Source organism: Branchiostoma belcheri, unplaced genomic scaffold (genome assembly GCF_001625305.1).
Source record: "Branchiostoma belcheri isolate BF01 breed outbred unplaced genomic scaffold, Haploidv18h27 scaffold32, whole genome shotgun sequence".
Taxonomy (NCBI): domain Eukaryota; kingdom Metazoa; phylum Chordata; class Leptocardii; order Amphioxiformes; family Branchiostomatidae; genus Branchiostoma; species Branchiostoma belcheri.
In genome coordinates this window covers 1,834,215-1,858,913 of record NW_017803932.1, presented here as the reverse complement: position 1 = coordinate 1,858,913, position 24,699 = coordinate 1,834,215, and the positions used below count along the sequence as shown (strand labels likewise).

Sequence of the window (24,699 nt, the reverse complement as noted above, 5' to 3'; positions counted from 1 at the left end):
ATTTCCTCAACTGTTTGGGGGCAAAATATGAGCATTTTTGAGTTGATTCAGAACCAGAATCTTTTTTCTTTTTTTTTTGCAAATCAGAAAAAAATGAAGAGGCAAATCCGAGAACCAACAAATTAAATTGGTGTGGCCTTAATATGAAATGTTTCAGGTCCTGGACTGGTTTTGGACTATAGTGGCAAGCTTTACGCAGGAGGAGATGGCCAGGTTACTCCAGTTCACCACAGGCAGCTCCCAGCTGCCACCAGGAGGGTTTGCTGAGCTCAACCCTCGCTTCCAGATCTGTTCTGTCCCCCTCAGGGGCATGCTGCCCACTGCACATACCTGGTGAGGGATGCTTTTGTTTGTCTGCTTTTTGTTTGTTTGTTTTAAATCGTACAAATTTTTTTTCAAAAGATACTACCAAAATATTGATTTTTTTATCCTTCCAATCCTACAAAAGGAACTTTAATTAATGATATTACGGACCAACATGGACAGTACATTGTAGTGACATTAAACTTAAACAAGAAATTTGATCAGAGTTTTCCCTTTTTTATGTGTCAATGCTAGACAGTACTGATCAGTGTTTTTTAATTGGTGAACTGTTTTTTTTTCCACCCCAGTTTTAACCAGTTGTGCCTGCCAGACTACGACTCTTGTGAGCAGCTCCACAAGATGTTAATCCTGGCCATCACCGAGGGATCTCAGGGCTTCGGCATGGCCTAATTCCCTACAGGTCCTGAAATACTTTTTACAAACACTGAGTTCTTCTAGCCTGGATGCCAGCCATTCTAGCTCTAGTTCACTTGTTTGGTCACATGTCAGCCAAAAAGTCTGGGCCCACACATATTCTACCCATCTGTCGTTTGAATATTTTTAACAAGCAGTTGATTGGCCAGCCAAACCTGAGTGCCTCTATGGTGTCATCCAATCAGCAGTGGCCCTGCCCAGAGTACAATGGTTGAATCAACTTGTCACACACCATCATCACCAGACAGATAGAATATGTGCAGGCCCAGTTATTTTGGCATTCAAGCAGCCAAGAGATAAAGCTAAAAATGCTAGGATCCAGGCTTGAGTCCTTACAAAAACCAGAAAATCATGTCATGCTAAAGTTGTACCATAATCAGAATAGTCCTTTCAATTGATAATCTGGCAGTCAAGTTTAATGTTAAATATTTTCACCAGGAAAAATGACTGAAGAGAGACACATGTACAGATATGAGTAATAAATGTATACTGATTGTTGACAAATTTCCAGAAATCTCCACACTTACGAACAAGATGAAATTAAGAATGCAAAGAAATGTGAAATAATGCAGTGCCCATATACTTAAGGAGTGTAATGTGGAAAATATTTCAATTCGTAAATGAACTAGAGATTACTCATGTTAAAAGATATAAATACCTTGCAGTAAGACAGACTTTGACAAACAGCATGTAATCGAATTGTACTATTGTATCCCTGTTTACTTTCATGCCCTATAGGTACTTGTAAAGAGTAATTATTTTATATAATATGGGATAGGTTTTTTCAAAGACAATTCAGCAAAGGAAACAGCCAAGTGTGCCAGGTAGTTGACATACATGTATTTTGTCTTTTGTACTAGAGCACAAAGTTGCCTTACACTTTAATATGTCCATTTGTATGCATAAGTTTCCCTTCTTTTTTTCTAAACAGATGCCAAATGCCTTGGTGTAGGCTCTTACTGTTGCAATATTTGTGTATAAAAAGTGTCCTTCAGGTGATGTGTTCCATGACTTGTGCAATTGTTATACGCACAGCCTGATTCAAGAACTTCACTGGCAGCTAGCATTTCCGCGCAAGGGCCCGGTCACTTTCATCGTATGGTACCATAGAAAACTGAAGACATTCTTGCATGCAAAATTCAGGGTACGGAAAATGATGCATTAGATCCTTGTTGGCAGTTGTTTCTGTCACAGCCTGCTTGAAAATTTTACGATATATACATCATGAACAATGAATGTGACCAGTTTGTTACACACTCAGTATGTCGGCCATCATAGCATTGCACATCTTCAAGGTTTAGTTACGAGTGGATTTTATATCTTCAAGCACCAGCAAAATATCTTTATCCTGACTATCAACATGATAAAACAATAGTCTACTTGTGTTTCTGCATTCTACATATTGCTGGTGCTAAAACATCCCTGTACATGTGTCATATATTATTGTTACCTCAAATCCTACCATGGAGACAATAGATTGTTTTTCTTAAAGAATTTTGAAACGAAAATTTACCAATGGATACTTATTCTAACAATGTACAAATGGAGATACCATGCTGTGCTGTTGTGATGTGAAATGTCTGTGACATATGTATCATATGTATGGTATACTGGTATGTCTTTGATGATCTGTTTGTTCATTGGTCATCAAGTGACAGGAAAGAAGACTTGGACCTGTTATAAGGCCCTTAGCTGGGCCAAGCACACTGGGTCAAACTCTTACTCTTAATATGTGTGTTTGGTTCTTTAGCATTGGTGGCAATGGGTCAGATAGTGCTTATGTCATTTTAAGATATTACCAAGTACATGTATGTAGGTTTCATTGAATGTATGAAAATAAAGGTGCAATTTTTATGCTTCTGTTCTTCCAGCTGCGTGGCAGAGTAATATATTGGTCTCATCAACAAACAAGTCCAAGAAGTCATAATTAGCAATTCAGCCAATGAGAGAATTCCTGGCCTATGATGGTGCCAGGATTGAACTAGAGTATAGCATATCACTCCTAACCTTGTGTCCCATGTCATATCTGCTTTAGTCTTCGTCATTGGAAGAGAATGTCTAAAGTACATTGGGCAACACTACTGTACAGAACGGTACAAACTACGGAGTGCTGATAATGTTTGGCTGTGGGATAGACCCTGGCCATGGTGCTGAAGTGACCGTTGTATTGGTATCGTGGTTTGCTGTAGGCGAAAAAAACCGCATTGATTTACTGAGTAATGCAGTGTTTCAAAATTATTCAGTACTTCTAAGTAAAAGCGTCCATATAGGTATTAAATTAATAAGTGAAAATTGATAGCATACGTCAGGTATCAATTTTGAAACAAAATCTGCATGTGCGATCTTGGAGCAACTGTGTATAGCCGGAACCAAGTACATGTACATGGTAGGTTCATTAAATACACAGACGGACACTCGTAAAAAGGCAACCGCGTAACCTCCCATAATCTCTGATGTTACAATAGACTTTTTAAACGTCAGAACCAGAACATCATTGTTGCAGGACAACAGTTCGTGGTTACAGAAAGATGTTCCATATGGTGCTTCGTCATAACAAAATGAAATGAAACATTCTGTTTTGTATTTTACTCCTTAAATGCTGTATACAACAAATTACGTCCTCGAAATAGATATGTGCTCATGTGATGTCAACTTTCATTTGACCTTAAAGGCAAAAATACCAGACCCACTGGAACTCCCATGGGAAATCTAATAATCGACCCATCCTCAGACTGTCCACCACAATTAGGAGTTCAACCAATGATAGCATAGTAATTAGCTGCTCGACAAAGGAGAAAGTGTCTGCATATACGTCAGATATTAGCATTTTCGAGCTTATCTGTATTTCACGGAGATGGATATAGGATCGGCCGACGACCTTATTCTAGAACACGATTGTCAGAGTACTTCTGGAATGTACGTTTATAGTTACATTGATCCCTTCTGTACTTCAACGTGTCCTAACGGAGAAGTGAAGCCTAAAGCCCAACAAATATGTCGGTACAGCTGCTGGTGGTCGACCATCCACCCGCGTCAGACCCGGGACAGATGGACGAGTCCACAGAACTAACAGGAGAGGTAGGGCTACTTCTTTGAAGTGTTTTTTCTGTCTTATATTATTCAGCCCCGTTACTATGTTTGCGCCTAAACACGGCAGCACGGATTTACCAATATCAGTATCCAAGTGCATTGTTACCAATGATTTAATCTTATCTATATTCATGTACTTTTGTTCGTCAATTGTTTCATTTGTTGCTGGCTGGTCGACTATTGTTTGTAGATATGTGTATAAAAATGAAGGCAAATAGAAAAAAATTAGTACATGTTTATATTGTTTGCATAAGACATTTGCTGTAGTAGCCATGCGTTTAAATTGCCGGTTTGAGTTCGTCTTTTTATGTCGTGACTATGGGTCCTGTGGACATGAATCTTTAATGTTTACCTTCTAGCAAGAAGGAGCGGCGGTGATTTCTTTACGTGAAGAGCAAATGTCAATCGTAAAAATTTTATTAGGGGGTGTTTCGTGTCATTGTCAAAATCAATGTGTCCTGTTATGTACAAGTCGGTGCTCTTACGCACACACGCACATGATGGACACACGCACAAGGACACGCGCACACCCATATACAAATGAACAAACAAGATCACTACTCACAGCCCAGTTATCAGTTAAGTTAAGTACACTCACCAGACAAATGCCCGCCACGGTTTTCTAGGGTCTTTTGGGTAACCTTTATGCGTGGGTATCTCTAACTTCAGTTCAGAAATGCACGGTCCCTAAGTCAGACGTCTACCCGGTTTTGGTGGAGACGATGAGCGGTGACATACGTCGTATGATTACCGTGCGATCGCAAACTCAGAGTGTTCGTGTATGTAGTACAAAATTCAATTGTCTTGTTGGGGAAAAGATACTTGTCTGTGGTTGGTTCTGTCAGAACCTGAGTGAAAATTCTACGGCCTCAAAATCGTCCGTCCCGCCGACATAGCCAGTGTGCACAATGCGGCGTAGTTGCTTACTGGTCCAAAATAAACTTCCCTGTGACCAGGGCGAGTTAGAGTCTCCCACGCGTCCCGCTGGTGAGGAAGAGGATGGTGAGACCTCTCCGTGTGCACCGGAGCACGGCAGTGATCAGCCCGGCTCCGCGGAGCAGGTGGACTCCGATGTGCCAGACGTGCAGAAGGACAGCGATGAGGAGTATGACACAGACCTGGAGACAGGAGGTAAGGGCGCGGTCACATTTGTCACGGTACGATCACAAACTTAAGGACATGCTTGGGATTGTACTAGTCGTGCAAGTGTACGTACGAAATTCAACTGTCTTGTTATCGAAAAAAAAACAGTATTACCGACGGTTGTTTCTGTCACAGCCTGCTTGAAAAAAACTACATGAAAATCGTATGACGACCTACAATGAATGTGAATGCATTGAAAATTTGCCTTGTCCCAGACGAGCGGCGGGACTACGACCCTGTGTGTGAGATGAAGCGTGTTTACCTGGAGCTGTGCGAGCGGACAGGTGTCGTGCCGGCCTCCTACTTCCTCCGCCACGTGGCATCAGAAGTGCTGGACATGAGCTACCACGGGCTGGGCGCCATGGGTGCCAGGTGCATCGCTATTCCGCTGCACGTGCGTCATTCTGAATGCGTCCTGATAGAGCAATTACAATTAGCAGTTCAACCAATGATAGCATGGCAATTAGCGGTTTGACCAATGAGAGAGGGACTAGCTACGTGGTTGTCAAATATTAACATTTCTATGCGTCCACATTCAAATTGGGATTAATGAATATTGCCCAACTTGATTTTGTTGACGACCGTCTTCTGTTGATATGGACGATTATTATCAGGCTAATAACGTTAGCTGCCTAGTAGTATTTCCCCTTTACAGAGGTCATGTGTGTGTGTCATCTAACGTTAATAGTTGCAATTATTCAGTTACCTGTTTCGCCTATGATTGGTTATTTCTGGTATTCCTACCGCAGACCAACACCTACATCACGCAGCTGAGTCTAGAGGACAACTGGCTGTGTGGGGAGGGCGGGAAGCATATTGCAGACATGCTGAAGGAGAACTGTTACATCTCTGAACTGGTACAACTTCTTCATTTCCTATCGTGATCCGTGTAATATGTTGGATCTTCCACCAGCGTACTCATGCCGGCCTCTGCATACGTACTAGGGGGCGCTGTTCGTTCTGAGTTTTGGCATCAGTAGCAAAGGCACGTTGTTCTGCTGTACTTGTGTGTACGCCTCATTCACCGTTTCATTATTTGACTGTACTGTACACGTAGACCTCCTTACTCTTCCCCACACCCCACTCGTACACCTCAATACTCTTCCCCACACCCCACTCGTACACCTCAATACTCTTCCCCACACCCCACTCGTACACCTCAATACTCTTCCCCACACCCCACTCGTAGACCACCCTACTCTTCCCCACACCCCACTCGTACACCTCCTTACTCTTCCCCACACCCCACTCGTAGACCTCAATACTCTTCCCCACACCCCACTCGTACACCTCAATACTCTTCCCCACACCCCACTCGTAGACCTCCCTACTCTTCCCCACACCCCACTCGTAGACCTCCCTTACTCTTCCCCACACCCTACTCGTACACCTCAATACTCTTCCCCACACCCCACTCGTAGACCTCCCTACTCTTCCCCACACCCCAGGTGTATACTTTTACTCAGTTACTGTTACAAAAGTTCGTTACAAAACATCTATATCACACTCAGAGCACACTCAGATTGGCGTTGCTTTACCTGTCTATAGCACGCACTACTTCATTTTCCCTCCTTTCTGAACAATATACTTTTATAAGCCTTGCGTTCTATACGTCTTTCAAAAGATACTTTCAGCAAGTCCAGTGCCAACTCACATATATCTTCGTTTTTGTTGTTTGACAGAACCTGGCTAATAACAAGCTTGGGTCCGTGGGTGCGCAGGCCATCTGTGAGATGCTCCAAGAGAACACCACGCTGAAGGCGCTCAACTTGGCGGGTAAGGCGTCACTCAGTACCGCTGCTTCTCATCCTCTTGTTACGTACATTACAATGGAATCAGAAACTGCTGAAAATATTAATGCTGGTCTTTTCTAACACAGGGAACGAGTTCAGAGACAAGGATGGACAATTGTTTGTTGACGCCCTGCAGGTGCGATGAACATGTGTTCATATGGGTACTGCTCCAGATGCTTTGCAAGATGTAACTACACTTTGTATTTCATTGGATGATATAGTATGCAATTGTATACATCATGTTTGTGTTTTCTGGCTATTCCTGACGTATTCTTCTAGTATTCTCTTTGTTTGATATGGGTCATTTGAGAGATGTTTTAGTGTCTTCATCCATATTCATGTTACATATCCTCCCTGTACTCCACAGAACAACTATCAGCTGAAGGAGGTCAATCTGAGCTATAATTTGTTCTCAGACGGGGAGCACATTGGAAACGCCATCGGTAATACCACCTGTCAATCTACCTTCCGGGTGAAATTTTCGAGTCGTTCAGTTTTGGTACATTTCTTACCCGGAAGTATTATTTTGGATGGCTGAGCGCTGGGTTTTGCATCTATTTTCCCGGAGGGAATAGTTGCCAGCACGTGGATGGGGAAGATTGACAGTCTCAGATAACAGAAGGTCAAAGGTCTCAATTTAACAGGAATTATAGGTTGACATTGGGGAATTCAGTAAGCCTAGGATTGCATACCGCCCGGAAGTCTGATATCTCAGATCTCTTATAAAATACTTTTTTAGTACTATCAGTGGTAGTTCTTTTTTTTTCCGCTGCGTATCTTTCAGCTGCGAATGATTCTATGGTGCAGCTGGACCTGAGCTGGAATCAGCTGCGTGGGAAGGGCGCTCTCGCTATCTGCAACGGACTGAAGGTGCGATGATTTTATACTGGCCTGTAGCGGTTTGCAAGATATAACTACACAACACAACTTCAAGTTGTAGTTATATCTTTTAATAACAATAAGGTACACATCGATGCACATGTATAATTGATAATCCCCAGACAGTCAGGAAAGTAACGATTTTGGAATGGTCATTGTATTTATATGGGACGTTGATCAAATGGGAACATTTTCCTTTTTCATTCCCACAGCTGAACACGACACTGAAATGTCTTGACGTGTCGTGGAATGGGTTCGCCGATGAGGGCGCGCTGGGGTTCGCTGAAGCTCTCAAGTTCAATAACGTCCTGACGTCATTGGATATCACTAACAATAGGATCACGTACCAGGGCGCCGCCTATCTGGCCAAGGGCGTGGCAGAGAACGACACTCTCAAGTCACTCAGGGTGGGTACAGTTACTGTTACAATTTGAAGTAGAATGTGTGACGTTGCTTCCCTATTAACCGATCGCAAAGCCCCGCCCACCTCCGTCAAAACGTAGAAATGCAAATATTTGACGAACATACAGCCACTCTCTCATTGGTCGAGCCGATATCTGCCATTCTCTCATTGGTTGGACCGCTAATTGTGTTTGACCGTCAGTATTGGTCTTTTGCAGGTGGGTAAGAATCCCGTTATGATGAAGGGAGCGCTACAGCTGCTGGACGCGGTCAGGATCAACAGCAGGACCGCACTGGAGTTACTGGACCTCACGGTAAAGTAACTACACACTCCTGGGCAAACACCAAAGTTGCGCAGCACAGTAGAGGGGTCAGAGGGTGAACAAAAGTAGTCCCTAGTTGTCTTCCTGGAAAATTCTCGTTTTCCTTGAAACTTTTTGTGCAGTTTTTGCACTTCGGGGCTACGCGTGGGAGGAACAGGTAGGGTCAATACTGAAACTGACAACTTTTTATAACACTGCACTGGGACTTTAATGCTACAAAGTAGATGAAGACTGTTTAAAGCTATTAAGGAACAAGTGAGGATGCACCAACGTATTGTACTCGGTGGCAGCGAGTTCCACTCTTGCACATTTTGAACACCTCAATCCCGGTTTGATAACTCTGGTACTTCATCGCATGACTATTTCTTGTTCTATTTCCACCCAAAGGACGTGCTGCTGAGTCCAGAGTTCATACAGCTCCTGGAGGAAGTAAAGGAAAAACACCCGGACTTTCGGATCCAGCATGGCGGGGTAGCCGGGGAAATCGCACAGAAGATTAAAAGAGCAAACCCCATGCTGGTCCTCCGGGACGCCCTTCGCCAGACTCACTCCAGACTCATCGACTTCTTCAAGAGTTTCGACAAGGAGGGAAACTTAACGGTCACAGTGGAGGAGTTCAAGGCTGGTCTACAGGTATGTCGAATGTAGGTGTACATGTGACGTTATATGTAGTAGTTAGCTGGTTTGATTTGATGAGATTTGTTAGGCTGTATGAAGACACTAATATTAAATATAGCCAGGGCTACCCAACAAGACAAGGTGAACGTGGACGGTTACATAAGACAGATGGACTGCGGTATTGGACAAACAATGAATTGGATTGGAAATCATTGGATATTTGATAACATTTCCTTGACAGAGAGAAGACATTCATCTGGACCCCATACAGCTGTGGGATCTGTTCCGTGCACTGGACAGGGATGAGGACGGTATGGTGAATTATGGGTAGGTTACGTCAGTGCATCCTTCTGCCATAGAGTCTTGCTCACAGCTGATGAACTCACTCTTTTACGTTTCCTTGCTAGCATTTCCGCAAATGCATTTCTCTTCTGTCTTCAGTGGTATGCATATTTTTTCTCTTGATTTAAGTTCGCCTTCCTTTTTTCCCTTGTATCGCCACGTAGAAAGCTGCTAGAGAACACGGAGGACGGAGAGGGGGGTAGCGAAGGGGAGGCAGAGGAAGATACTACTTAGGCATGCGCAGGCCAGCAGCATTTGAGTTTGGACATGCCAGTTTAAGCTTGTGTTTTAACGTTATCAATACTGAGAAGGATAGGCTGGATGCCACCCGACTTGCAACGGAAGAGGCTTCTTGTACTCGCTGGTCCGAAAAGGGGAGCGAGTACGGGAGCCCTGGTATACAACCCGGATGTCACCCAGGCTGTGAGAAAGAAGCCATGAGATTTACCAAATACATTGGGCCACCCTTTCACCTCTCCAGTTAGAAATGTTGTGCTTGTGATTCTTGTGCATCGCACTTTCGTTTTTTATTTACTTTGTCAGTAGAGACTCTGTGTTCACAGTGGCTTTATGTATAATTAGACAGCAAAGAAAGTAGATTTTTTCTGAGGCGAAGTACATGTGCTGGAAATGTCAAAATCATAGGTACTTTTGCAGCCAAGTGCAGAAAATCTCTTTTCAAACAACCTGTACAATGAGAGCTTTTTGAGACAAGCCCTTAGTGTGTAAACCCAGTCTGTGGGGAGACCATAAAGACTGCCAACATGACCTGAAGGTCAAACTGTGGTTACAAAATCTGCACCTCTCCTGCCATTCTACTACATTCACATGATATCTACGAACATACAAACAAACTCAGAAGAAAACAATACCTACGTACCAATATACATGTAATAGGTAAAACCTGTAAGGCAATTTACACAAATCTTCACAACCTCTTTCTGTCCCGAAGTGACCTCCTGCGAGCTGAAAGAGAAATGCTGCTCGAGAAGTGGGCGAAAGAGCATCAAGAAAGGCTTCAAGCGGAACAGGAGTCTAGGATTCATGAAGCGCTGCTGAAAGAGCTAGAATGAATGGGAAGTACTCTCATTGAGGTCCTTAGCGTCTACGAGTGCGCCTTTACTGACTTCTGCTGATCGTACACAGCAAAGACGGCGTCAAAAAGTCTAATCGAGACTTCAAGTTAAGATTATGATATAAAGTTTATTGCACAGCAATTGTACGAAGTTGGCAACGTGCACGTGACATCTTCAGTTATATGATAACACGTATACTAAGAGAATGGGATGAGACTGTACGTTAAAAAGTATCGGTGGAATTTATAGCCTTTAGACATTTTAAAAAGATTATCCCATATACTAGTATATATTGTATAGATATACCGGTTTCTATAGTCGATTTGTGACAGCCAATATCCTGAACTTTGTGCTTGCTCTATGGACGTCAAGGCTATTTATGTAAGTTTTGAAATGTAGTCTTTCATGTAATTTTGCTGTAAAAGTAGAGATAACGATGTTACGGCATTAGCTGAGTAAGACAGGATCATGCATCGGGTTCTTGTCACGTCACACGGATTACGTCTAGTCCAGACGGACTCTAGCTAGAGTAACAACAAGTTTTAGATATTGATTAGAAATTTGATTTTGAGATTAAATCATTATCTCTGGTTGGTCACAGCCAGTAATGATCCTACGGCATCAAAATTTTACGACGACCTCAGACAACAAATGTGACTGCGCCGTCAAACCTCCAGTCAGATACCGTCCCGGGATGTCTGGCTGAGACCGTGCTTGTGTGATAACAAGTGGCACACATGTTATTGAACAATCCCCCGACAGTTCTCCTGTGTACATGTAAACAGTAGAGACTATCGTAGCTCCACCTCTGCGATACCCCGATACGGACGACTTCATCACAACGGACTGGGCCACACGGCGCAGAAAGGACAGTGTGTGTTGTACCTATTAGTTTACTCTCAACTATGTATTGTTATGCCCAAGCACGGTGACCTACTATGTGATCGTTCACACTCTGTGACCCCGTGAAGACTGATTTTGCTTCTTAAGAGCTTCAACGTAGAATTCCTTTCACCTCTCTTCAGTGCTTTAAAAAGCCTTTTTAAAGACCTCTTTTGAGCATTTCTAGTTCTTGAATCTGGGACTGTACGCTTCGGTATCACGGTGCGTGATACGAGAGAGATCAGGTGGATGGCTCCTTTGTTGGCGAGACGGTTTGTTTTTCACTAACCATCACTGACTCCAGAAATCCGATCCACCCCGAAAACGTCATGTTTCAACCCTGAAAAAACTTTTATTTCTGGCGCTGTTGTTTCACGGGGATTCAACCGTGGTAGCCCTTACCAAGGGAACCAGGAGTGTTGTTGTGTCGGCGCTACTTTCCGCCGGTGAAGTGCTCCTTGCCAACGCCGCTTCGGGAGACATTCGCTCTATTTGTGTGGACTTGACTTGGAGGTTCGAAGTCTGTCAGCAGTCTGTTTGCGATTGGGCCGGAAGGTTTGCGGAGTGCTCGGCTGTTTTATTTATAGAAGCTTGGATTTCGCCGTGTCTTAGCTACTCGACTACCAACAAGCCACATTCAGCGGATTGTTTGTGTTGGACAAGTATACTCCCTGTCCGATCGTTTATATTTCATTACTTTGCTATTGTTGTAAACACCGCGCTCGGAGCCTCCCAGCAGGCCACGCTAGCTACCGATGGCAGAAGATGGTAGCAGCACTAGAGACTTCGGGACCTCTCCCCCTCCCCAACACTACTCTCCGCTGCCAGTGCTAACTCCCCGCCGAACTTTGGACCGGGACCCAGAGCCGGAGGAAGAGGAAAGAAACACCATACTTCCTCCTATCTACGATGAGGTTCCTTCCGACATGCCTGCGGCCCCGATACTGTCGTCTTCCGAAGCCACCTGTTTGGACGTGAACGGTTCGTCTCTGCCATTGTTGGACTCGCGGAGCGGTAAGCGTCCTGTGCCACAGTCTACAAATAAGGACATTTTCCCGCCACAGAAGACGCTGCACTCCAAGTACCAAACCCCGCTGTTACCTTTTATTGCAGCAGACGATAATAGCAGGGTGGACTGGGTTCCCCCACCCTCCCCTAAAGCATATACCAACAAAAAAAGGAAAGCCAGGAGGAAGCAGGAGAGAAAGAGACTCCCTGACGTCCCACCCATGACCATAACAAGTGTCGGTCCGACAGAAGAACGGAGGGCGTTCAAAACGGAGGTACCGCCGCTGACGCCGAGCGATTCTTTCGTGCGATGGTGGACTCGGGCCCGTACGGTCGTGCACGGGAGGCCGCTCCCGGCTCCCTCCTCCCCTACCCCCGGGGAGATAGCCCTGAAACGTCACCTACTGGACAGGCACCCCGACCCCCCGCAGACCGCGCCGCCCGACGTCAACTTCTACCTCGGGACTGGAGAGGGAGCTCGGGAAATCGACCCCGTGGAGTTCTGGAAGAGAAAGCTCGTGGCCAGGACTAAGCAGATGGGACGGGATCTAACCGCCGGTGTGCGCTATTGGACACGGTTTCCTATGAACAAGGCTCGGTCATTTCCTAGGAAAGAAACAGTTAGTCTGTTGACACCATAGGTACGTCGTGTTGTCATTGTAGGGCACGTCTGTCGTGTAGGGCACGTCATGCTGTCATTCTGGGACACGTCGTGCTGTTACTGTGGGACACGTCGTGCTGTCACTCTGGGACACGTCGTGCTGTTACTGTGGGACACGTCGTGCTATCACTCTGGGACACGTCGTGCTGTTACTGTGGAACACGTCGCGTGGTCGCCGTAGGACACGCCATGCCCTCGTCGTAACTCATCATACTGTCACCCTTGGTGGAACGCCGGCCTGATAATGCAATGTGAAATGATAAATTTTTGAAACAAGTACCTAAAGAAATTATCAAACTGCTAGTGTACCTAACATGGGTTGTACTATATTCACTCACTGTACTATATTGCTTGTCCAAATCGGTAGTGTATAAGTTACGTGTAAGAATATGTCAAGGCGTGTGATCGCAAGGTCGAAATCTGGACGTCCTTGATCGAAATGTTTAAAAAAATATTTTGATAGTGCTGAAGTAGGATTGGGTTATGTAGGCAACGCGGCAAAATTGGAATTTGTACTATTGTTATCGGTGATGGTAAATTGAAATAAAAATACGTGGGGTCGTGTGGCGTAGCGGCAGAGTGCGCGACTCGGAACCTAGAGGTCCCGGGTTCGAGTCCTGACATGCCACCGATCTTGTGCCCTTGGGAAAGGCACTTTACACGACTTTCCTCACTTCGCTCAGGTGAAAATGAGTAATGTCCTGTCATGTATTTGTCCCCTGTGTTGGTGGCGGCATTAATATAAGTTGATAAAACTTGAGTGTGCCGTCACCACGTCTGGTGATTACATGTTGGAAAAAAAAATAAATAAAAATACAGACATCCGTTTGGCCTATCATATTTTTAATCGGTGTGAGTGCGAATATGTGATAATGTGTACCGCACACATGATGTGTTGTGTCCTATCGAGCTAAGTGCGAGCATTAAAATACAAAAGTACTAGTACAGCTAACATACTGACAAGACTAATACTATCAGCAAACGTTTAATATAATACTACTTGAAGTTATGATCGACGTGAAAAGTACTAGTAGTAACACGTCATGACATCATGAGTAGTCATTGAAGTGCATTCTTCTCTCCCCAGTAATTCATTGTACAGTATCAATATATTAAAGAGTTCTTCCTGAGTTACAATTTAGGAAATTAGTAGAGGTAATCCTCTCTGACAAAAATTGCCCAATAAGCGTATTACAATAAGCGCCCCCTAGTAGCCGTGTTAAAAATTGCAGTATATCGTAGCGCGTATTATTGTACGCCAGACTTGGCCGACTTTTCCCTAAGTTGCTTGACGAGAATATCTACACAACTGTCCAGCATGGACGTGACCATTTCCTCTTCCTCTCTGCTGAAACGACCAAGAACGAAGGAAGTCACTTTTTCCCTCGATGCCGGTCGTCCGATCCCGACACGTACCCTCCGCATGGCGGTAGAGTTCAGACAACTGATGGCCGACCGAACCCCGTTGTGTCCCCTCGCCGATCCCCCTTCTTTCAGCACACACGTGCCAAGGGGCTTGTCCAAGTCGTCGTGAACTAAAATAACGTCTTCTGGTTTCACCTGGAATCTTCTAACGGTCCTGGCGACGCTTTCGCCGTTGACGTTCATGAACGATCGCGGTTTCAGGACGATCACACTGTGTTGGTCGAGAGTTGTAGTCGCGACGTCGCCGCCACAGTCTCTTGCTCTTCTCCACTGCATGTCGTAGTGTTGCGCCAGCTTGTCTACCGCCCTCATCCCCACGCTGTGTCTGGTATCAGGCATACTGTAGTTCCCCAGGCCTACAACGACAGTCCTCGTGGAGTTCTGTAGCACTGCTGTGCTGATGGACTCGGGCATTGTCGGGGCACCCAGTCTGAAATGAATATCGCTAAAAACTTGCCTGAGAGCGCGGTATAAAGTCACCATCCCCAGGAATTGTCGGATGATCGCTAGTAAGGAAACAACCAACGATGATTCACACAAGATCGTTTGTCCTCTTGCAGTGCAATGATGCAATTTGTTGTCCTCACACGTGGAGAAAGCACTTCCGGTGTCGAGAGTCACCGCTTAGCAGCGTCTTCTGGCGGTTTGATTGAAAATCACAGTTTGCTATATCCCACAAGGCACTTCGTTGCACTGCGCATGCCTCTCACAACACTTCCGAGATTTCTGTAGGGAAAGACAGCAGAGGGTGGAGAGAATAAAATTCCAGTCGTTTCTACCAATATTTCGGAGTCATTGCTTCCAAGATTGGTGCTTGGAGCTCCAGGATGTCAGTTCGCAGAGCCACTCACGCCGGTAGCTGGTATACTTCCTCAGGTAGGTAGAGAAACGGACTAATAAATTTTCCTAAAGCCGGGAAGCCGGTATGCGGTGTAGTGAAAGAATAAAATTATTTTTGCAGCCTGAAATTTTTGGAAGGTGATCGGGCTCTGGTGTTGCCCAGTCTCACACAGAATGCCGATTTATACTGCAACAAAATCTAAGCAAATGTTTATGTTATACATGATACAATCAAATTAATCAAATGTATTTTTTTACGTCACATCTTTTCCCTAACTTTTCCAGTCATTCCAGTTCCTTTGTTTATTTTTTCATGCATGTTTATGTTGGGGAAGGGTTGGTGGAAAAAGTAATCCAGTCCGGATGGCAGAAAAGGTGGTCCAGTTAGGATCCGATGGAAAAAACAGTCCAACATAGTTGCACCCCTGGCAGAGAGCGGTAGAATTGCAAGTGGTAAAATAGTCTGGTACCGGGTAGTAACCCCATCTGGGCATGGAATCAGATGTCTTCCTGTGTATTTCAAATGAAGTGTGCTGATTGGCTATATGAGTGTCTGCATTCAAATTCTTTGTTAACACCAAATTCAGGAAGACTAGTAACACTTAATGTAGTGGTCTGAACCGGTCAGTGTGTTTGTTCACCTGTACGTAACTGAACAGCATAAGTCAAGGAGTTGTGGTCTTGTGGATGAATTTTTATGAGTAGTTATCCATAGAATTAAGGATAAGTTTGACTATGTGAATTCTTCCATTTTCTGTAGTTCAAGACCTGAATGACCAGCTGGAGGGGTGGCTGGCTGCTGCCAAACCAACGCTGTCTCCTGCACGCGCCATCATAGCTCCGTATGTACATCTGTGTTTGTATTGTCCAACTGGTATAACTGTCCTTCAGTACAACAAGCTTGCCTTCTTAGGCACACAGCGGGGACTGGTTAGGGTTAGAAAAATATCCATGTTTCCGCTGTCAATGCATCAATAGAATTTTATAGAATTAAATGATCTCATTGGACAGTGAGACCTATGTCATATGGATAGTTTTTCTCTTCAGTCATGCAGGATATGCCTACTGTGGAGCTTGTGGTGCACATGCTTATCGACAAGTGGATCCCAGGAACATGTGAGTAGATACTAGTAGTTACCTCTAGGTATAGTTTTCTGGGTGTTTATGGTGTTTTTGCTTATGTCCCCTTTATTTGAATACAGTGGAGTAAAGGGAGGATAAGATTTTGTAACTGTAGATTGACAGGAAGGTCCATCCACATGTCTCTCCAAGTCACTGAGTGTATGTTTGTCCAAGGTGAATAGGTTGACACAGGTAGGAGGGGGAAAGAATGACATTCAGGTCAAAAGGTCAAACTCAAAATAGGTTTAATTTGAAGGTCACAAAAACCCAAAATGCTTGTTCTTATATAATGTTTTTTACCCTCAGCAAACGCGTATTCATCCTCGGACCATCCCACCACTACCGTCTGAATGGCTGTGCAGTGACAGCGTACCAAACATACCACACGCCGCTATATGACCTCACTGTAGACACAGGAAGTAAGGATTTAAACTTCTTATCTTTTGGTGTAGAAATGTGGGTCTAGCCTAGCTCTCGCTGTCAAGGGCTGATTGGGCCTTCTGCTCCAAGAGCTTGTGGCTATTTACCTCTAAGCCAAGAGGCTGATTAAAAAAATTGAGGAGCACCAATAGGAATTCAGGATTATTTGAAAATCAGTCCAATAGGAGCTCAAAATTCTCTGTCACTATGGAAACCAGTCATTCCAGTCTCAAGCACTATGATAACAGAGTCCTCAGTTCGACATTAATGTGTCCATGCTAATATATATGAACAAGTCAACAGGATTAAGATGTTACCAATTCTCCTGTCTTAGAGATTATTGGCTATCAAGTTACTGTCCAGTGGAAGCATTTTGAAATATTACAGTTCTTGTAAATATGAGAACAAGGCGGTATAACATATCTATATCTGTGTTGTAGTCAACCAGGAGCTTCTGCAGACAGGGGAGTTTGAGCTGATGGACATCGCCACTGACGAGGATGAGCACAGCATCGAGATGCACCTGCCATATGTGGCCAAAGTCATGGAGAGGTAATGGGGCAGAATGTAACGTTATACTAAATACATGAAACAACCATAAAAATTTTTTGAAGAGTCAGACATTTTCAACACGAAAACCACAATGCACTCACAATCCGGTTTATCGTCTGTTGTACCCCTACTTCTGAGCGTTAAGACAAGCTTGCACAGCAATACTGAGGTTTGATGGCAGCCCACCATTTGTCTCTATCCTGTGGGTTGACGTTATGTAGGTTCAAGTGGATGAAGTCTTCCCTTACATTGTCAAACCATCTCTTCTTTGGTGGACCACAAGGGTTAGGGCCTTCCACATGCAGTGTGAGGATCTTCCCATTTGTCACTGTCCATTCTTTGGAGGTGGCCATACCATCTTAGTCGGTACAGATGGACAGATCTATGGTATCTTACTGAACAGTTTGTTTGTGCGTTTCCTGTTCCCTGCAGTAAGAAGGACCAGTTCACGGTGGTGCCTGTGCTGGTGGGTGGGCTGTCTGTGGACCAGGAGGCCAAGTACGGCCGCCTCTTCAGCAAGTACCTGGCAGACCCGCAAAACCTCTTTGTTATATCCTCCGACTTCTGCCACTGGGGTAAGGCTGTCTGAAGTTTCACTAGCTGGCACTGTCTTCTTTTATCGTTACATGAACTGTTGTCAATTACATGTACTTCCATCACGGTGATTTGATATCCGTAACTTTATTTTATTTTTATATTTTATTTTTATATTTTCAGGTCAACGTTTTAAATACGTTTACTACGACAGATCCAAAGGGGATATCTACCAATCTATAGAAGCATTAGATAGAATGGTAAGTTTGAATACATGCAAGTCTGAATTTTTTTAAATTCTTGTTCTGAATCTTTTACAATACTTGATGTAGAAAAAGTGGTCTCTTTTGCCATGAGACCATTTACCAGATATACAAACCAAAACATGCAAACAAAAGAGACACTCTGTAAAAAGCATTCTGTCATTTCAAATGTACTAGGCATTCCTTGTGTCTGTATCTGTATTGTAGACAATATTTTCATTTGTTTGTTTGTCCAGGGCATGAACATAATCGAAGACCTGAATCCTGCTGAGTTCACCTCCTACCTCAGGAAGTATGAGAACACCATCTGTGGACGCCACCCCATCGCAGTGCTGCTAAATGTAAGGCCCTCTACATCTGCTTGGTTCCGATGATTAAATATGCATTCTTACCTCCTCTGATGACAAAAGGATTATTTTTGGTATGTTTGTGTGTTTGCTTGTGTCTCCATAGGTATATGGATGCAGTAGAGTGGCAGGAAGGTAGGGGGAGATTTTGTAACTGTAGATTGACATGAAGGTCCACACACACAGTTACTGCAGGGGGTTCCATGTCACAACAAGTTAGGTTTGTGCACTTCTAGTCTCTCAGCTCTAGGTCTGTTGTATGTACAGCAGTACATACTTGGTGCATCAGAGCATTTAGTCTTACAATTTCACAAGCTGAAGAACATAAGGTTTCATCCAGCCACAAGCTTTTTAATGTTTTTGGACCAAATGTCATATAAACATTCTTGTTGGGTTTCACTTTCTCTTGATAGGCTGTGAAGCACCTGAAGACTGCCAACAGCCACACGCTGTCCCTGCGGTTCCTGAACTACGCACAGTCCAGCCGCTGCCGCCGCAAGGAGGACAGCTCCGTTAGCTATGCTGCTGCTGCTCTCGTCGTCCATTGATGATGATGATAACCATAGTCCTTTGCAACCACTTGGCCAAAAGTTGAAGTCAAAGTCTGTTGTTACAGGAAATGTATGGATAGTAGAATATTCCAGTGTGAGTTAACTAGACCTTCAGTTTGGAAGATACTGTTTTCTACTGTTTTAGGTTATTTCATCATCAAGTGAAAGACCCATCTACTTTTGTTTTGCATCATGTTCCTATGAATTGTGTTTGGTACCACTGACATGGTACTTTGATCGAGAAGAGATTGGAAGATCAGGAGGTTTAAGATAATAGTATATCGTCTTATTCTATATACAATTTTTTTTATGAATTCTTACTTTGGCCTTAAAAATAAGGTCTTTCAACTTCCACAAACATTTATATAGCATCAGCAGTCTTGGTGGGATAGCTTCTTTTTGTGTGTGTGAAAATATTCTTATTGGTTTGCCAGTACTTTTTTTTACCGAAACTGATCTGGTCTAACTTGCAATTGTATACCCCACAAAAGTAGTCAGTGGGCCTGCAGTTATATGTGTGCGCAATTCAAATGCTGTTCAGCCATTCTACCTTGTACACCATACAAGATGGTCCTCAACCATTCTCATTGCAAAGAATGTCATTGAAAGAGAGTAAAACCCCCCTTCCACTAGACGGCAATGCTACGTGACCAAAGTTGGATTCATGTGACCTTTGATTTCATAATTGGAATGATGATGCAAAAGATTTGAAGACAACAAAACTTTGCCTTTGTCGTTTGTTGAGTGATTTGTCAAACATTCAGTCATTCAGTGGTTGCAGCCTCTAGTGGACATGGGGTGTAACACAAAACAGGTTGTACAGTCATGTATTATGCTGAGATTTAATGGCCAGTTTCACTCAATGTTGCTAAGTAGGATATGAAAGTTGACAGACTTCTATGACTTGTTAAATGTAATGATTACTAATGATTGTTAAAGGAAGTTGAAGTGAAACAGAATCATCTAAAGCAAGTTAACAAGAAAATAGACTAACCAACAATGTTTGTACAGCCCATCCATCTTGATGGTTCAAAAGGTATTTATTGAGATCTGGAAGACCACAATTCAAAGGTGATATTCAACATGAAGGATCTGAATAACCCGGTCACGTTCACCGTAGGATTTCGTACTATTTCGAGGCAGAACCAACTTGTTAACTTGACAAGTATCTAAGACAGCCTTTTGATAACAAAATTGCCCTTTGCCATCAAGTTGGAGGCTGTGATGACTGCTTCTCATAGAGATAAAAGAATCCAGAGCTCCAGAGATTTTAAACAGCTTCAATGACAAGAAACAAACTTCCACCTGGCCTAACTTCTGTTCAGTAGCCAGTATGAATTGTCATGTATGCATATGTACAGTGGTAGAATCTTGGTCACTGCCACTCTTTAAGTATCCTCTATGTACATCAAGGTTGGATGTTGTACATTTATAGCAATAACTTCAATTTTCAAACTTTTTTTTATCTTCAAGTAGCATAATGTCCTTTAAACCCCAATGTATGACTACTGTACTACAGAATTGTTTCAACTGTGAATTTAAGGCACCATAAAATGTACTTTACTACGAAGTAAAACCACTTCAAAAGTATGGTAGATTTTAATTCAAATGCTCACAATGAATTGCAATACTGCTGACTTCATGTCGTGATCATCCTGTGCATTTAAGTACAAAATGTATCATTCATTTTCCTATTTTGTTGACATTAGTTGTTACATACAAATGATATTGCGTGATAACTCCAAGAGGGCTAGTCCAATCCACATTATTTTGACTAATACTAACACCCACTCTTATAAATTGTTCAAATGTAGGATTAGGAACATTAAAAAATCCTTAAGAAAGGTACTGTCTGTTTGCAAATAAGTTACTGTGTAGTTGGCTAGCGTTGCTTATATGTAATAGTAACATACACTGTACCAATTCCATTGAACAGGCATGTGCCTTACACAATGAATTATGCAGACCCAGCATCAGAAGCTCTTGTATGCATGTTGTAATGGTAGCTTTCCTGTAGTGTACTCAATGTTGTAAACCATTTGAATGGCCATGTAGAATTCAAATTAAAGATTAAAGAGAAAAAATGGAAAAATTATGAGTATAGTAGGCATTTTTGTTCTTTTGCTTCTATTCAATTCATGATGAAATATCAAAGTGAGCTAGTCCATCACTTGGCTTACATTGTATTTTACAGTTTGGGCATTCCAATAATTACACATAAACTACCTGCACCAGATCTGCAGGCAGGACCTCTACTTCCGCATTTGACTCTGAGTTTCCAGAAGTTCCTCCAGCTCTTTGTTCTTCTTGAATCTGACCATCTCATCATCTTCAGTTGGCTAAATTAAAAAAACAGAGGAAAAGTGTGTGAGAGTATATCTATATTGCAAGTCCTCTTGAACTCTTCTCTGTCCTCTTTCTAATTTTAAAATGTTTGACAACCAATGAAATGCCTACACAACACCTCCATACATATATATATACAGCCTTACATATTTTATGCTATAGAATTGTCTGCAGATTACAAGTGGGAATTTTGAGCCCTGCATGGTGAAGGGAAATCTTGAGTACCTCTTTGATACTTAAGGTGAGACCGACAGGCTGGTGGGACCTCAGCACCTCCATCAGTAAGGGGACTTGTGTGGAGGTCACATTCTTCAACTGCGTTGGGGGAATATATATGTATTAGCCTGTCTGTTTCACATGATCAGTAAACTGCATTTATTACATAACACCAGTACAGTAAAACAATTTTGTACAGTATCACACTGTGATTGATTCCTACTACACGTATTTTCAATAAGAGTGGTGGGATCTCAGCCAGGTACTCATTTGAGTATCAGGTCCTCACTAGACTTGATACTCAAAGCGGTGTACAACATGTCTTTCCCAAGGGTACAACATGGGGGCCTGCTAGGGAGTATTACTTTAGATTCAACAGTGAAGAAGTCAACAACTCTAACCCAAGACCACCTTCCCACCTTTGCTTTCAATCACACATTACAGTATCTGGCTTTCCCTAAAAATGGTACCTCTGGTCTAACGTCCCATCAGGAGTGCTGCAAAGTTTGAGTCTTAACACTCACCTTTAAGACTCTCTCGTGGAGACTGAGTGTGGCTTCTGAGAAGGTCTTGTGGCGACTGGCTGTCTCAAGATGACGTATGTCTATCTTCCGAGTCGGGAGGGCATAGCTGAGGGTGGAGGATGGAAATAAACAATGTCAAAACCATCCTTACACATCTCTCGAACCCAGATTTGAACCCAAAACCTTTAGGTTCTAAGACAACAACCCTAACCACAAGGCCACCTTGCCACCCAAGCTGATAAAATTAAACGTAAAAGAAGACTCACCTTTCTGAAACCTTAATTTTCCATTTCTTTGCGAGTCTGTGTAGGAACTGCAGGTAATGCTCCACACTGCACATGTCATAGCCCTTCATAGATACAAGTAGCTCCTCATGTACAGTGCCTTCTGGGTAAACTGGCTCCACCTCAACCTTGGTATACTGTGGCTAAACAAAAAAAAAATTGTAATTCGACACCCTCACCAATGCAAAGTGTCAAGAATGAACAATACTTTCAGACAGGGCAGTTTTTCAATAAAATAATGGTTTTACTTGTACAATAATGATTCATCATTATGTAGATTGATGTATCATGATCACACGTACCAGTCGAAAGCGCCGGCCTGCTGTGGGAAGTGCCCCCTCCCTCGATCGCAGACCTCTGCTCTGCACCAGTGCAACCCCTGTCATATCAATATTATCAGTTTGTTACTGTAGAACCAAGAAACTGTATTGTTCAATGCAACATAAATCCCAGTCACCCGACCTAGAGCTATGTAATTTTAGGAAGTTAGTGACTTGTATCTAAGTTTGGACAATCATCTGTAAGTTATAAATGTAGCCAAGCAACTTTCTTTTATTGTTTTATTGCCTTTTAAGGAATTATTCCCTTTTAATGTTACATAGATGTTCAGGTCCGGACCTGTACCTAAATAATTTACAGGTACAGTGTATTAGGTACACAGCCCCATTAGCACCATTGATACAGGAAATATTTATCTTTTTTTTTTACCAATACACACCTGGTAATACTTCTCCCCAACATCTCTGGCATAATCTACATATCAGGAAAACAATATATATCATAATAAGTATGGTTAATGCAGCATTGCTCATTGTGATATGGAAATTCATTAGATACATTAATGAATTATTATAATGATATTCATAACAAATGTAAGAAGGTATAAATATAATACTAGGAAAAAAAGAGGATTGCACATGATGAAGAAAGTACCTGGCAGAAGATGACTGTGTCAATCCCTTGGAAAAAACAGCCTGTTGGGAATAATGAACAAGATTATCTTAGTTTTTTTTGGGGGGGGGGCTGGTATATGTGTGACCAAATAAAAAATCCAGAGTGGAGCTAAGAGCAACGTCTGCTCAGCTGGGAGGTTCAGAGTATAACATGTTGTTATTGTTTTCATAATCATTTTTATGGACCTCATAATTCATTTATGACCTACTGCATCACTTCTCCCTACAGTACTTTTCTAGTTACTATATCCCGTCCTAATATAGCGCTTTTGGCCGGTGTTAAAGAGTACCTTGAGCGTGCCTAGGCTTTACAGATATAGAAAAACCGACAAACCTTTAGCATTTTCGTACCAATCTCCTTTGAAGAACCGAAATCTGACGAAAAACTCCACTCAAACCATCGGCAGCTCAGAGCAACTGGGCACGTTGGAGGTTCCTTCCTTCTGAGGCTCTCCTTCTGTGACCTTTGGCGACTGTCTTTTGTGTTCTATCTAATGCCTGCTAGAATGTACACAATAATTTCCCCATCCAACATTAGAACTGATCGACAAACTCAATTTAACTTAGAGATTGAGCCAAGCTTCAATTATTTTTGCTAAACTTAGGTTTATTTTAGAAATTTGATCGCTTCGACAGCAAAGCATATATAACGTTTACTGAAGCCACCTATATTCTGTTGAGGCCCCTCAGTAAGGTTCCGAAAGCAGGAAAAACACTTCATATGCCACTGTATGCCAAGGATCAGTTTTGAAACACTTTGATAGATTCCAGAGTGTTCTTCGTATTTGACAGCTATGTGAAGGAGATTTCAACTTATCTGAAATCACTGGTAGGAGTAAATCCAAAGGTAAGATAATCTGTTCTCGCGATTGGCTTTTGGGAATTTTCTGTTTTGAAATGGCAAAGGTGTTATTGTGGTATATACGTAGGTGGGTGGGGCTGTCGATGTCATTTGAGTACCATATAGGAGCGTAGAACAGAGTAGACTACAGTAAAGTGTACACTATAGTACAGTTTAATTGAGTACAGTATAATGTGTCGTGCATTGTTTCTTTTTCAGAAGGTTCTGTCTTGCCATCCATGCCATACTGCTTTGTAACATCCTCACACAAAGGTATGGACAAGGTCAGTTAGGATGAGTGGGGAAGAGTCTCCTCCTGTAGGGGCAAAGGCGTCTGTGCCTAGAGCTCAGCCAGACTCCAACTGCTCTGATGAAGAGTCGACCAACCGCATCCGTGGGAAGGTACGTAGCGTCAAGATGTACCAGGAAGACCCAGAAGAGGGGTACGAGCCTGATATATCTAGCGGGGATGACGCGGACGAATCCGACAACGAGCAGGAACGAGGACAGCCGACAGGCTTCGCCG

General features: G+C 43.0%; 7 protein-coding genes across 9 annotated transcripts in view; 5 read left to right on the top strand and 2 right to left on the bottom strand.

Annotated features, from left to right (window-relative positions):
* LOC109474881 (apoptosis-resistant E3 ubiquitin protein ligase 1-like) overlaps positions 1–2,603 on the top strand; it is a 14,841-nt gene extending 12,238 nt beyond the window's left edge. The window contains exon 21 of the mRNA XM_019775346.1: positions 612–2,603. Coding sequence (XP_019630905.1) covers positions 612–714 — 103 coding nt within the window. The 3' untranslated portion in view covers positions 715–2,603. The remainder of the gene's footprint in view (positions 1–611) is intronic.
* A 997-nt stretch (positions 2,604–3,600) lies between these two features.
* Positions 3,601–10,452, top strand: LOC109474836 (leucine-rich repeat-containing protein 74A-like). 2 transcript variants are annotated; one of them, XM_019775266.1, is made up of 13 exons: positions 3,601–3,816; positions 4,785–4,959; positions 5,187–5,365; positions 5,721–5,828; positions 6,654–6,747; positions 6,851–6,900; positions 7,132–7,207; positions 7,549–7,634; positions 7,856–8,050; positions 8,264–8,359; positions 8,756–9,001; positions 9,228–9,313; positions 10,281–10,452. In XM_019775266.1, the coding sequence occupies exons 1-13, from the start codon at positions 3,733–3,735 to the stop codon at positions 10,399–10,401; spliced, it is 1,596 nt and encodes a 531-aa protein (XP_019630825.1). In that variant the 5' UTR covers positions 3,601–3,732; the 3' UTR covers positions 10,402–10,452. The 2 variants fall into 2 exon arrangements, with proteins under 2 accessions (XP_019630825.1, XP_019630826.1); XM_019775267.1 differs by having other exon boundaries at positions 9,493–10,388.
* A 10-nt stretch (positions 10,453–10,462) lies between these two features.
* On the top strand, positions 10,463–13,690 carry LOC109474864. Its single transcript, XM_019775325.1, has one exon. It carries the CDS (start codon positions 12,042–12,044, stop codon positions 12,933–12,935), a length of 894 nt encoding a protein of 297 aa, XP_019630884.1. The 5' UTR covers positions 10,463–12,041; the 3' UTR covers positions 12,936–13,690.
* Positions 13,691–13,786: 96 nt separating this feature from the next.
* Positions 13,787–14,985, bottom strand: LOC109474870 (probable peptidyl-tRNA hydrolase). The gene has a single exon (XM_019775331.1). The coding sequence runs from the start codon at positions 14,861–14,863 to the stop codon at positions 14,204–14,206; it is 660 nt and encodes a 219-aa protein (XP_019630890.1). The 5' UTR covers positions 14,864–14,985; the 3' UTR covers positions 13,787–14,203.
* Positions 14,986–15,091: 106 nt separating this feature from the next.
* Positions 15,092–20,853, top strand: LOC109474865 (protein MEMO1-like). The gene is made up of 9 exons (XM_019775326.1): positions 15,092–15,256; positions 15,981–16,062; positions 16,268–16,336; positions 16,649–16,761; positions 17,203–17,314; positions 17,747–17,889; positions 18,032–18,108; positions 18,348–18,452; positions 18,872–20,853. Exons 1-9 carry the CDS (start codon positions 15,208–15,210, stop codon positions 19,004–19,006), a joined length of 885 nt encoding a protein of 294 aa, XP_019630885.1. The 5' UTR covers positions 15,092–15,207; the 3' UTR covers positions 19,007–20,853.
* On the bottom strand, positions 20,335–23,772 carry LOC109474872 (39S ribosomal protein L48, mitochondrial-like). Its single transcript, XM_019775333.1, has 8 exons — positions 23,667–23,772; positions 23,313–23,353; positions 23,098–23,132; positions 22,682–22,758; positions 22,362–22,522; positions 22,096–22,201; positions 21,581–21,670; positions 20,335–21,348 (listed from the first exon to the last, which is right to left on the bottom strand). Exons 1-8 carry the CDS (start codon positions 23,673–23,675, stop codon positions 21,262–21,264), a joined length of 606 nt encoding a protein of 201 aa, XP_019630892.1. The 5' UTR covers positions 23,676–23,772; the 3' UTR covers positions 20,335–21,261.
* Positions 23,773–24,022: 250 nt separating this feature from the next.
* The window catches only part of LOC109474857 (ankyrin repeat domain-containing protein 49-like), a 4,248-nt gene continuing 3,571 nt past the window's right edge, over positions 24,023–24,699 (top strand). The window contains exons 1-2 of one of the 2 annotated variants that reach the window (XM_019775316.1): positions 24,023–24,179; positions 24,396–24,690. In XM_019775316.1, the coding sequence (XP_019630875.1) occupies positions 24,468–24,690 (223 nt within the window). In that variant the 5' untranslated portion in view covers positions 24,023–24,179; positions 24,396–24,467. Of the gene's footprint in view, positions 24,180–24,392; positions 24,691–24,699 lie in introns of both variants that reach the window. The other variant, XM_019775313.1, reaches the window with a different exon arrangement.

What these genes read in the sequence shown, in the direction of transcription:
- LOC109474836 (XM_019775266.1), top strand. Translation starts at nt 3,733, where the DNA reads ATGTCGGTACAGCTGCTGGTGGTCGACCATCCACCCGCGTCAGACCCG. An exon ending in GCATCGCTATTCCGCTGCAC is followed by an intron (nt 5,366 to 5,720) that starts GTGCGTCATTCT and finishes TTCCTACCGCAG; the next exon opens with ACCAACACCTACATCACGCA. An exon ending in CTATCTGCAACGGACTGAAG is followed by an intron (nt 7,635 to 7,855) that starts GTGCGATGATTT and finishes TCATTCCCACAG; the next exon opens with CTGAACACGACACTGAAATG.
- LOC109474870 (XM_019775331.1), bottom strand. Translation starts at nt 14,863, where the DNA reads ATGGTGACTTTATACCGCGCTCTCAGGCAAGTTTTTAGCGATATTCAT.
- LOC109474865 (XM_019775326.1), top strand. Translation starts at nt 15,208, where the DNA reads ATGTCAGTTCGCAGAGCCACTCACGCCGGTAGCTGGTATACTTCCTCA. An exon ending in CAAGTGGATCCCAGGAACAT is followed by an intron (nt 16,337 to 16,648) that starts GTGAGTAGATAC and finishes TTTTACCCTCAG; the next exon opens with CAAACGCGTATTCATCCTCG. An exon ending in CCTCACTGTAGACACAGGAA is followed by an intron (nt 16,762 to 17,202) that starts GTAAGGATTTAA and finishes TCTGTGTTGTAG; the next exon opens with TCAACCAGGAGCTTCTGCAG.
- LOC109474864 (XM_019775325.1), top strand. Translation starts at nt 12,042, where the DNA reads ATGGCAGAAGATGGTAGCAGCACTAGAGACTTCGGGACCTCTCCCCCT.
- LOC109474872 (XM_019775333.1), bottom strand. An exon ending in ACACAGTCATCTTCTGCCAG is followed by an intron (nt 23,133 to 23,312) that starts GTACTTTCTTCA and finishes CCTGATATGTAG; the next exon opens with ATTATGCCAGAGATGTTGGG. An exon ending in TCACCTTAAGTATCAAAGAG is followed by an intron (nt 21,349 to 21,580) that starts GTACTCAAGATT and finishes TTTTTAATTTAG; the next exon opens with CCAACTGAAGATGATGAGAT.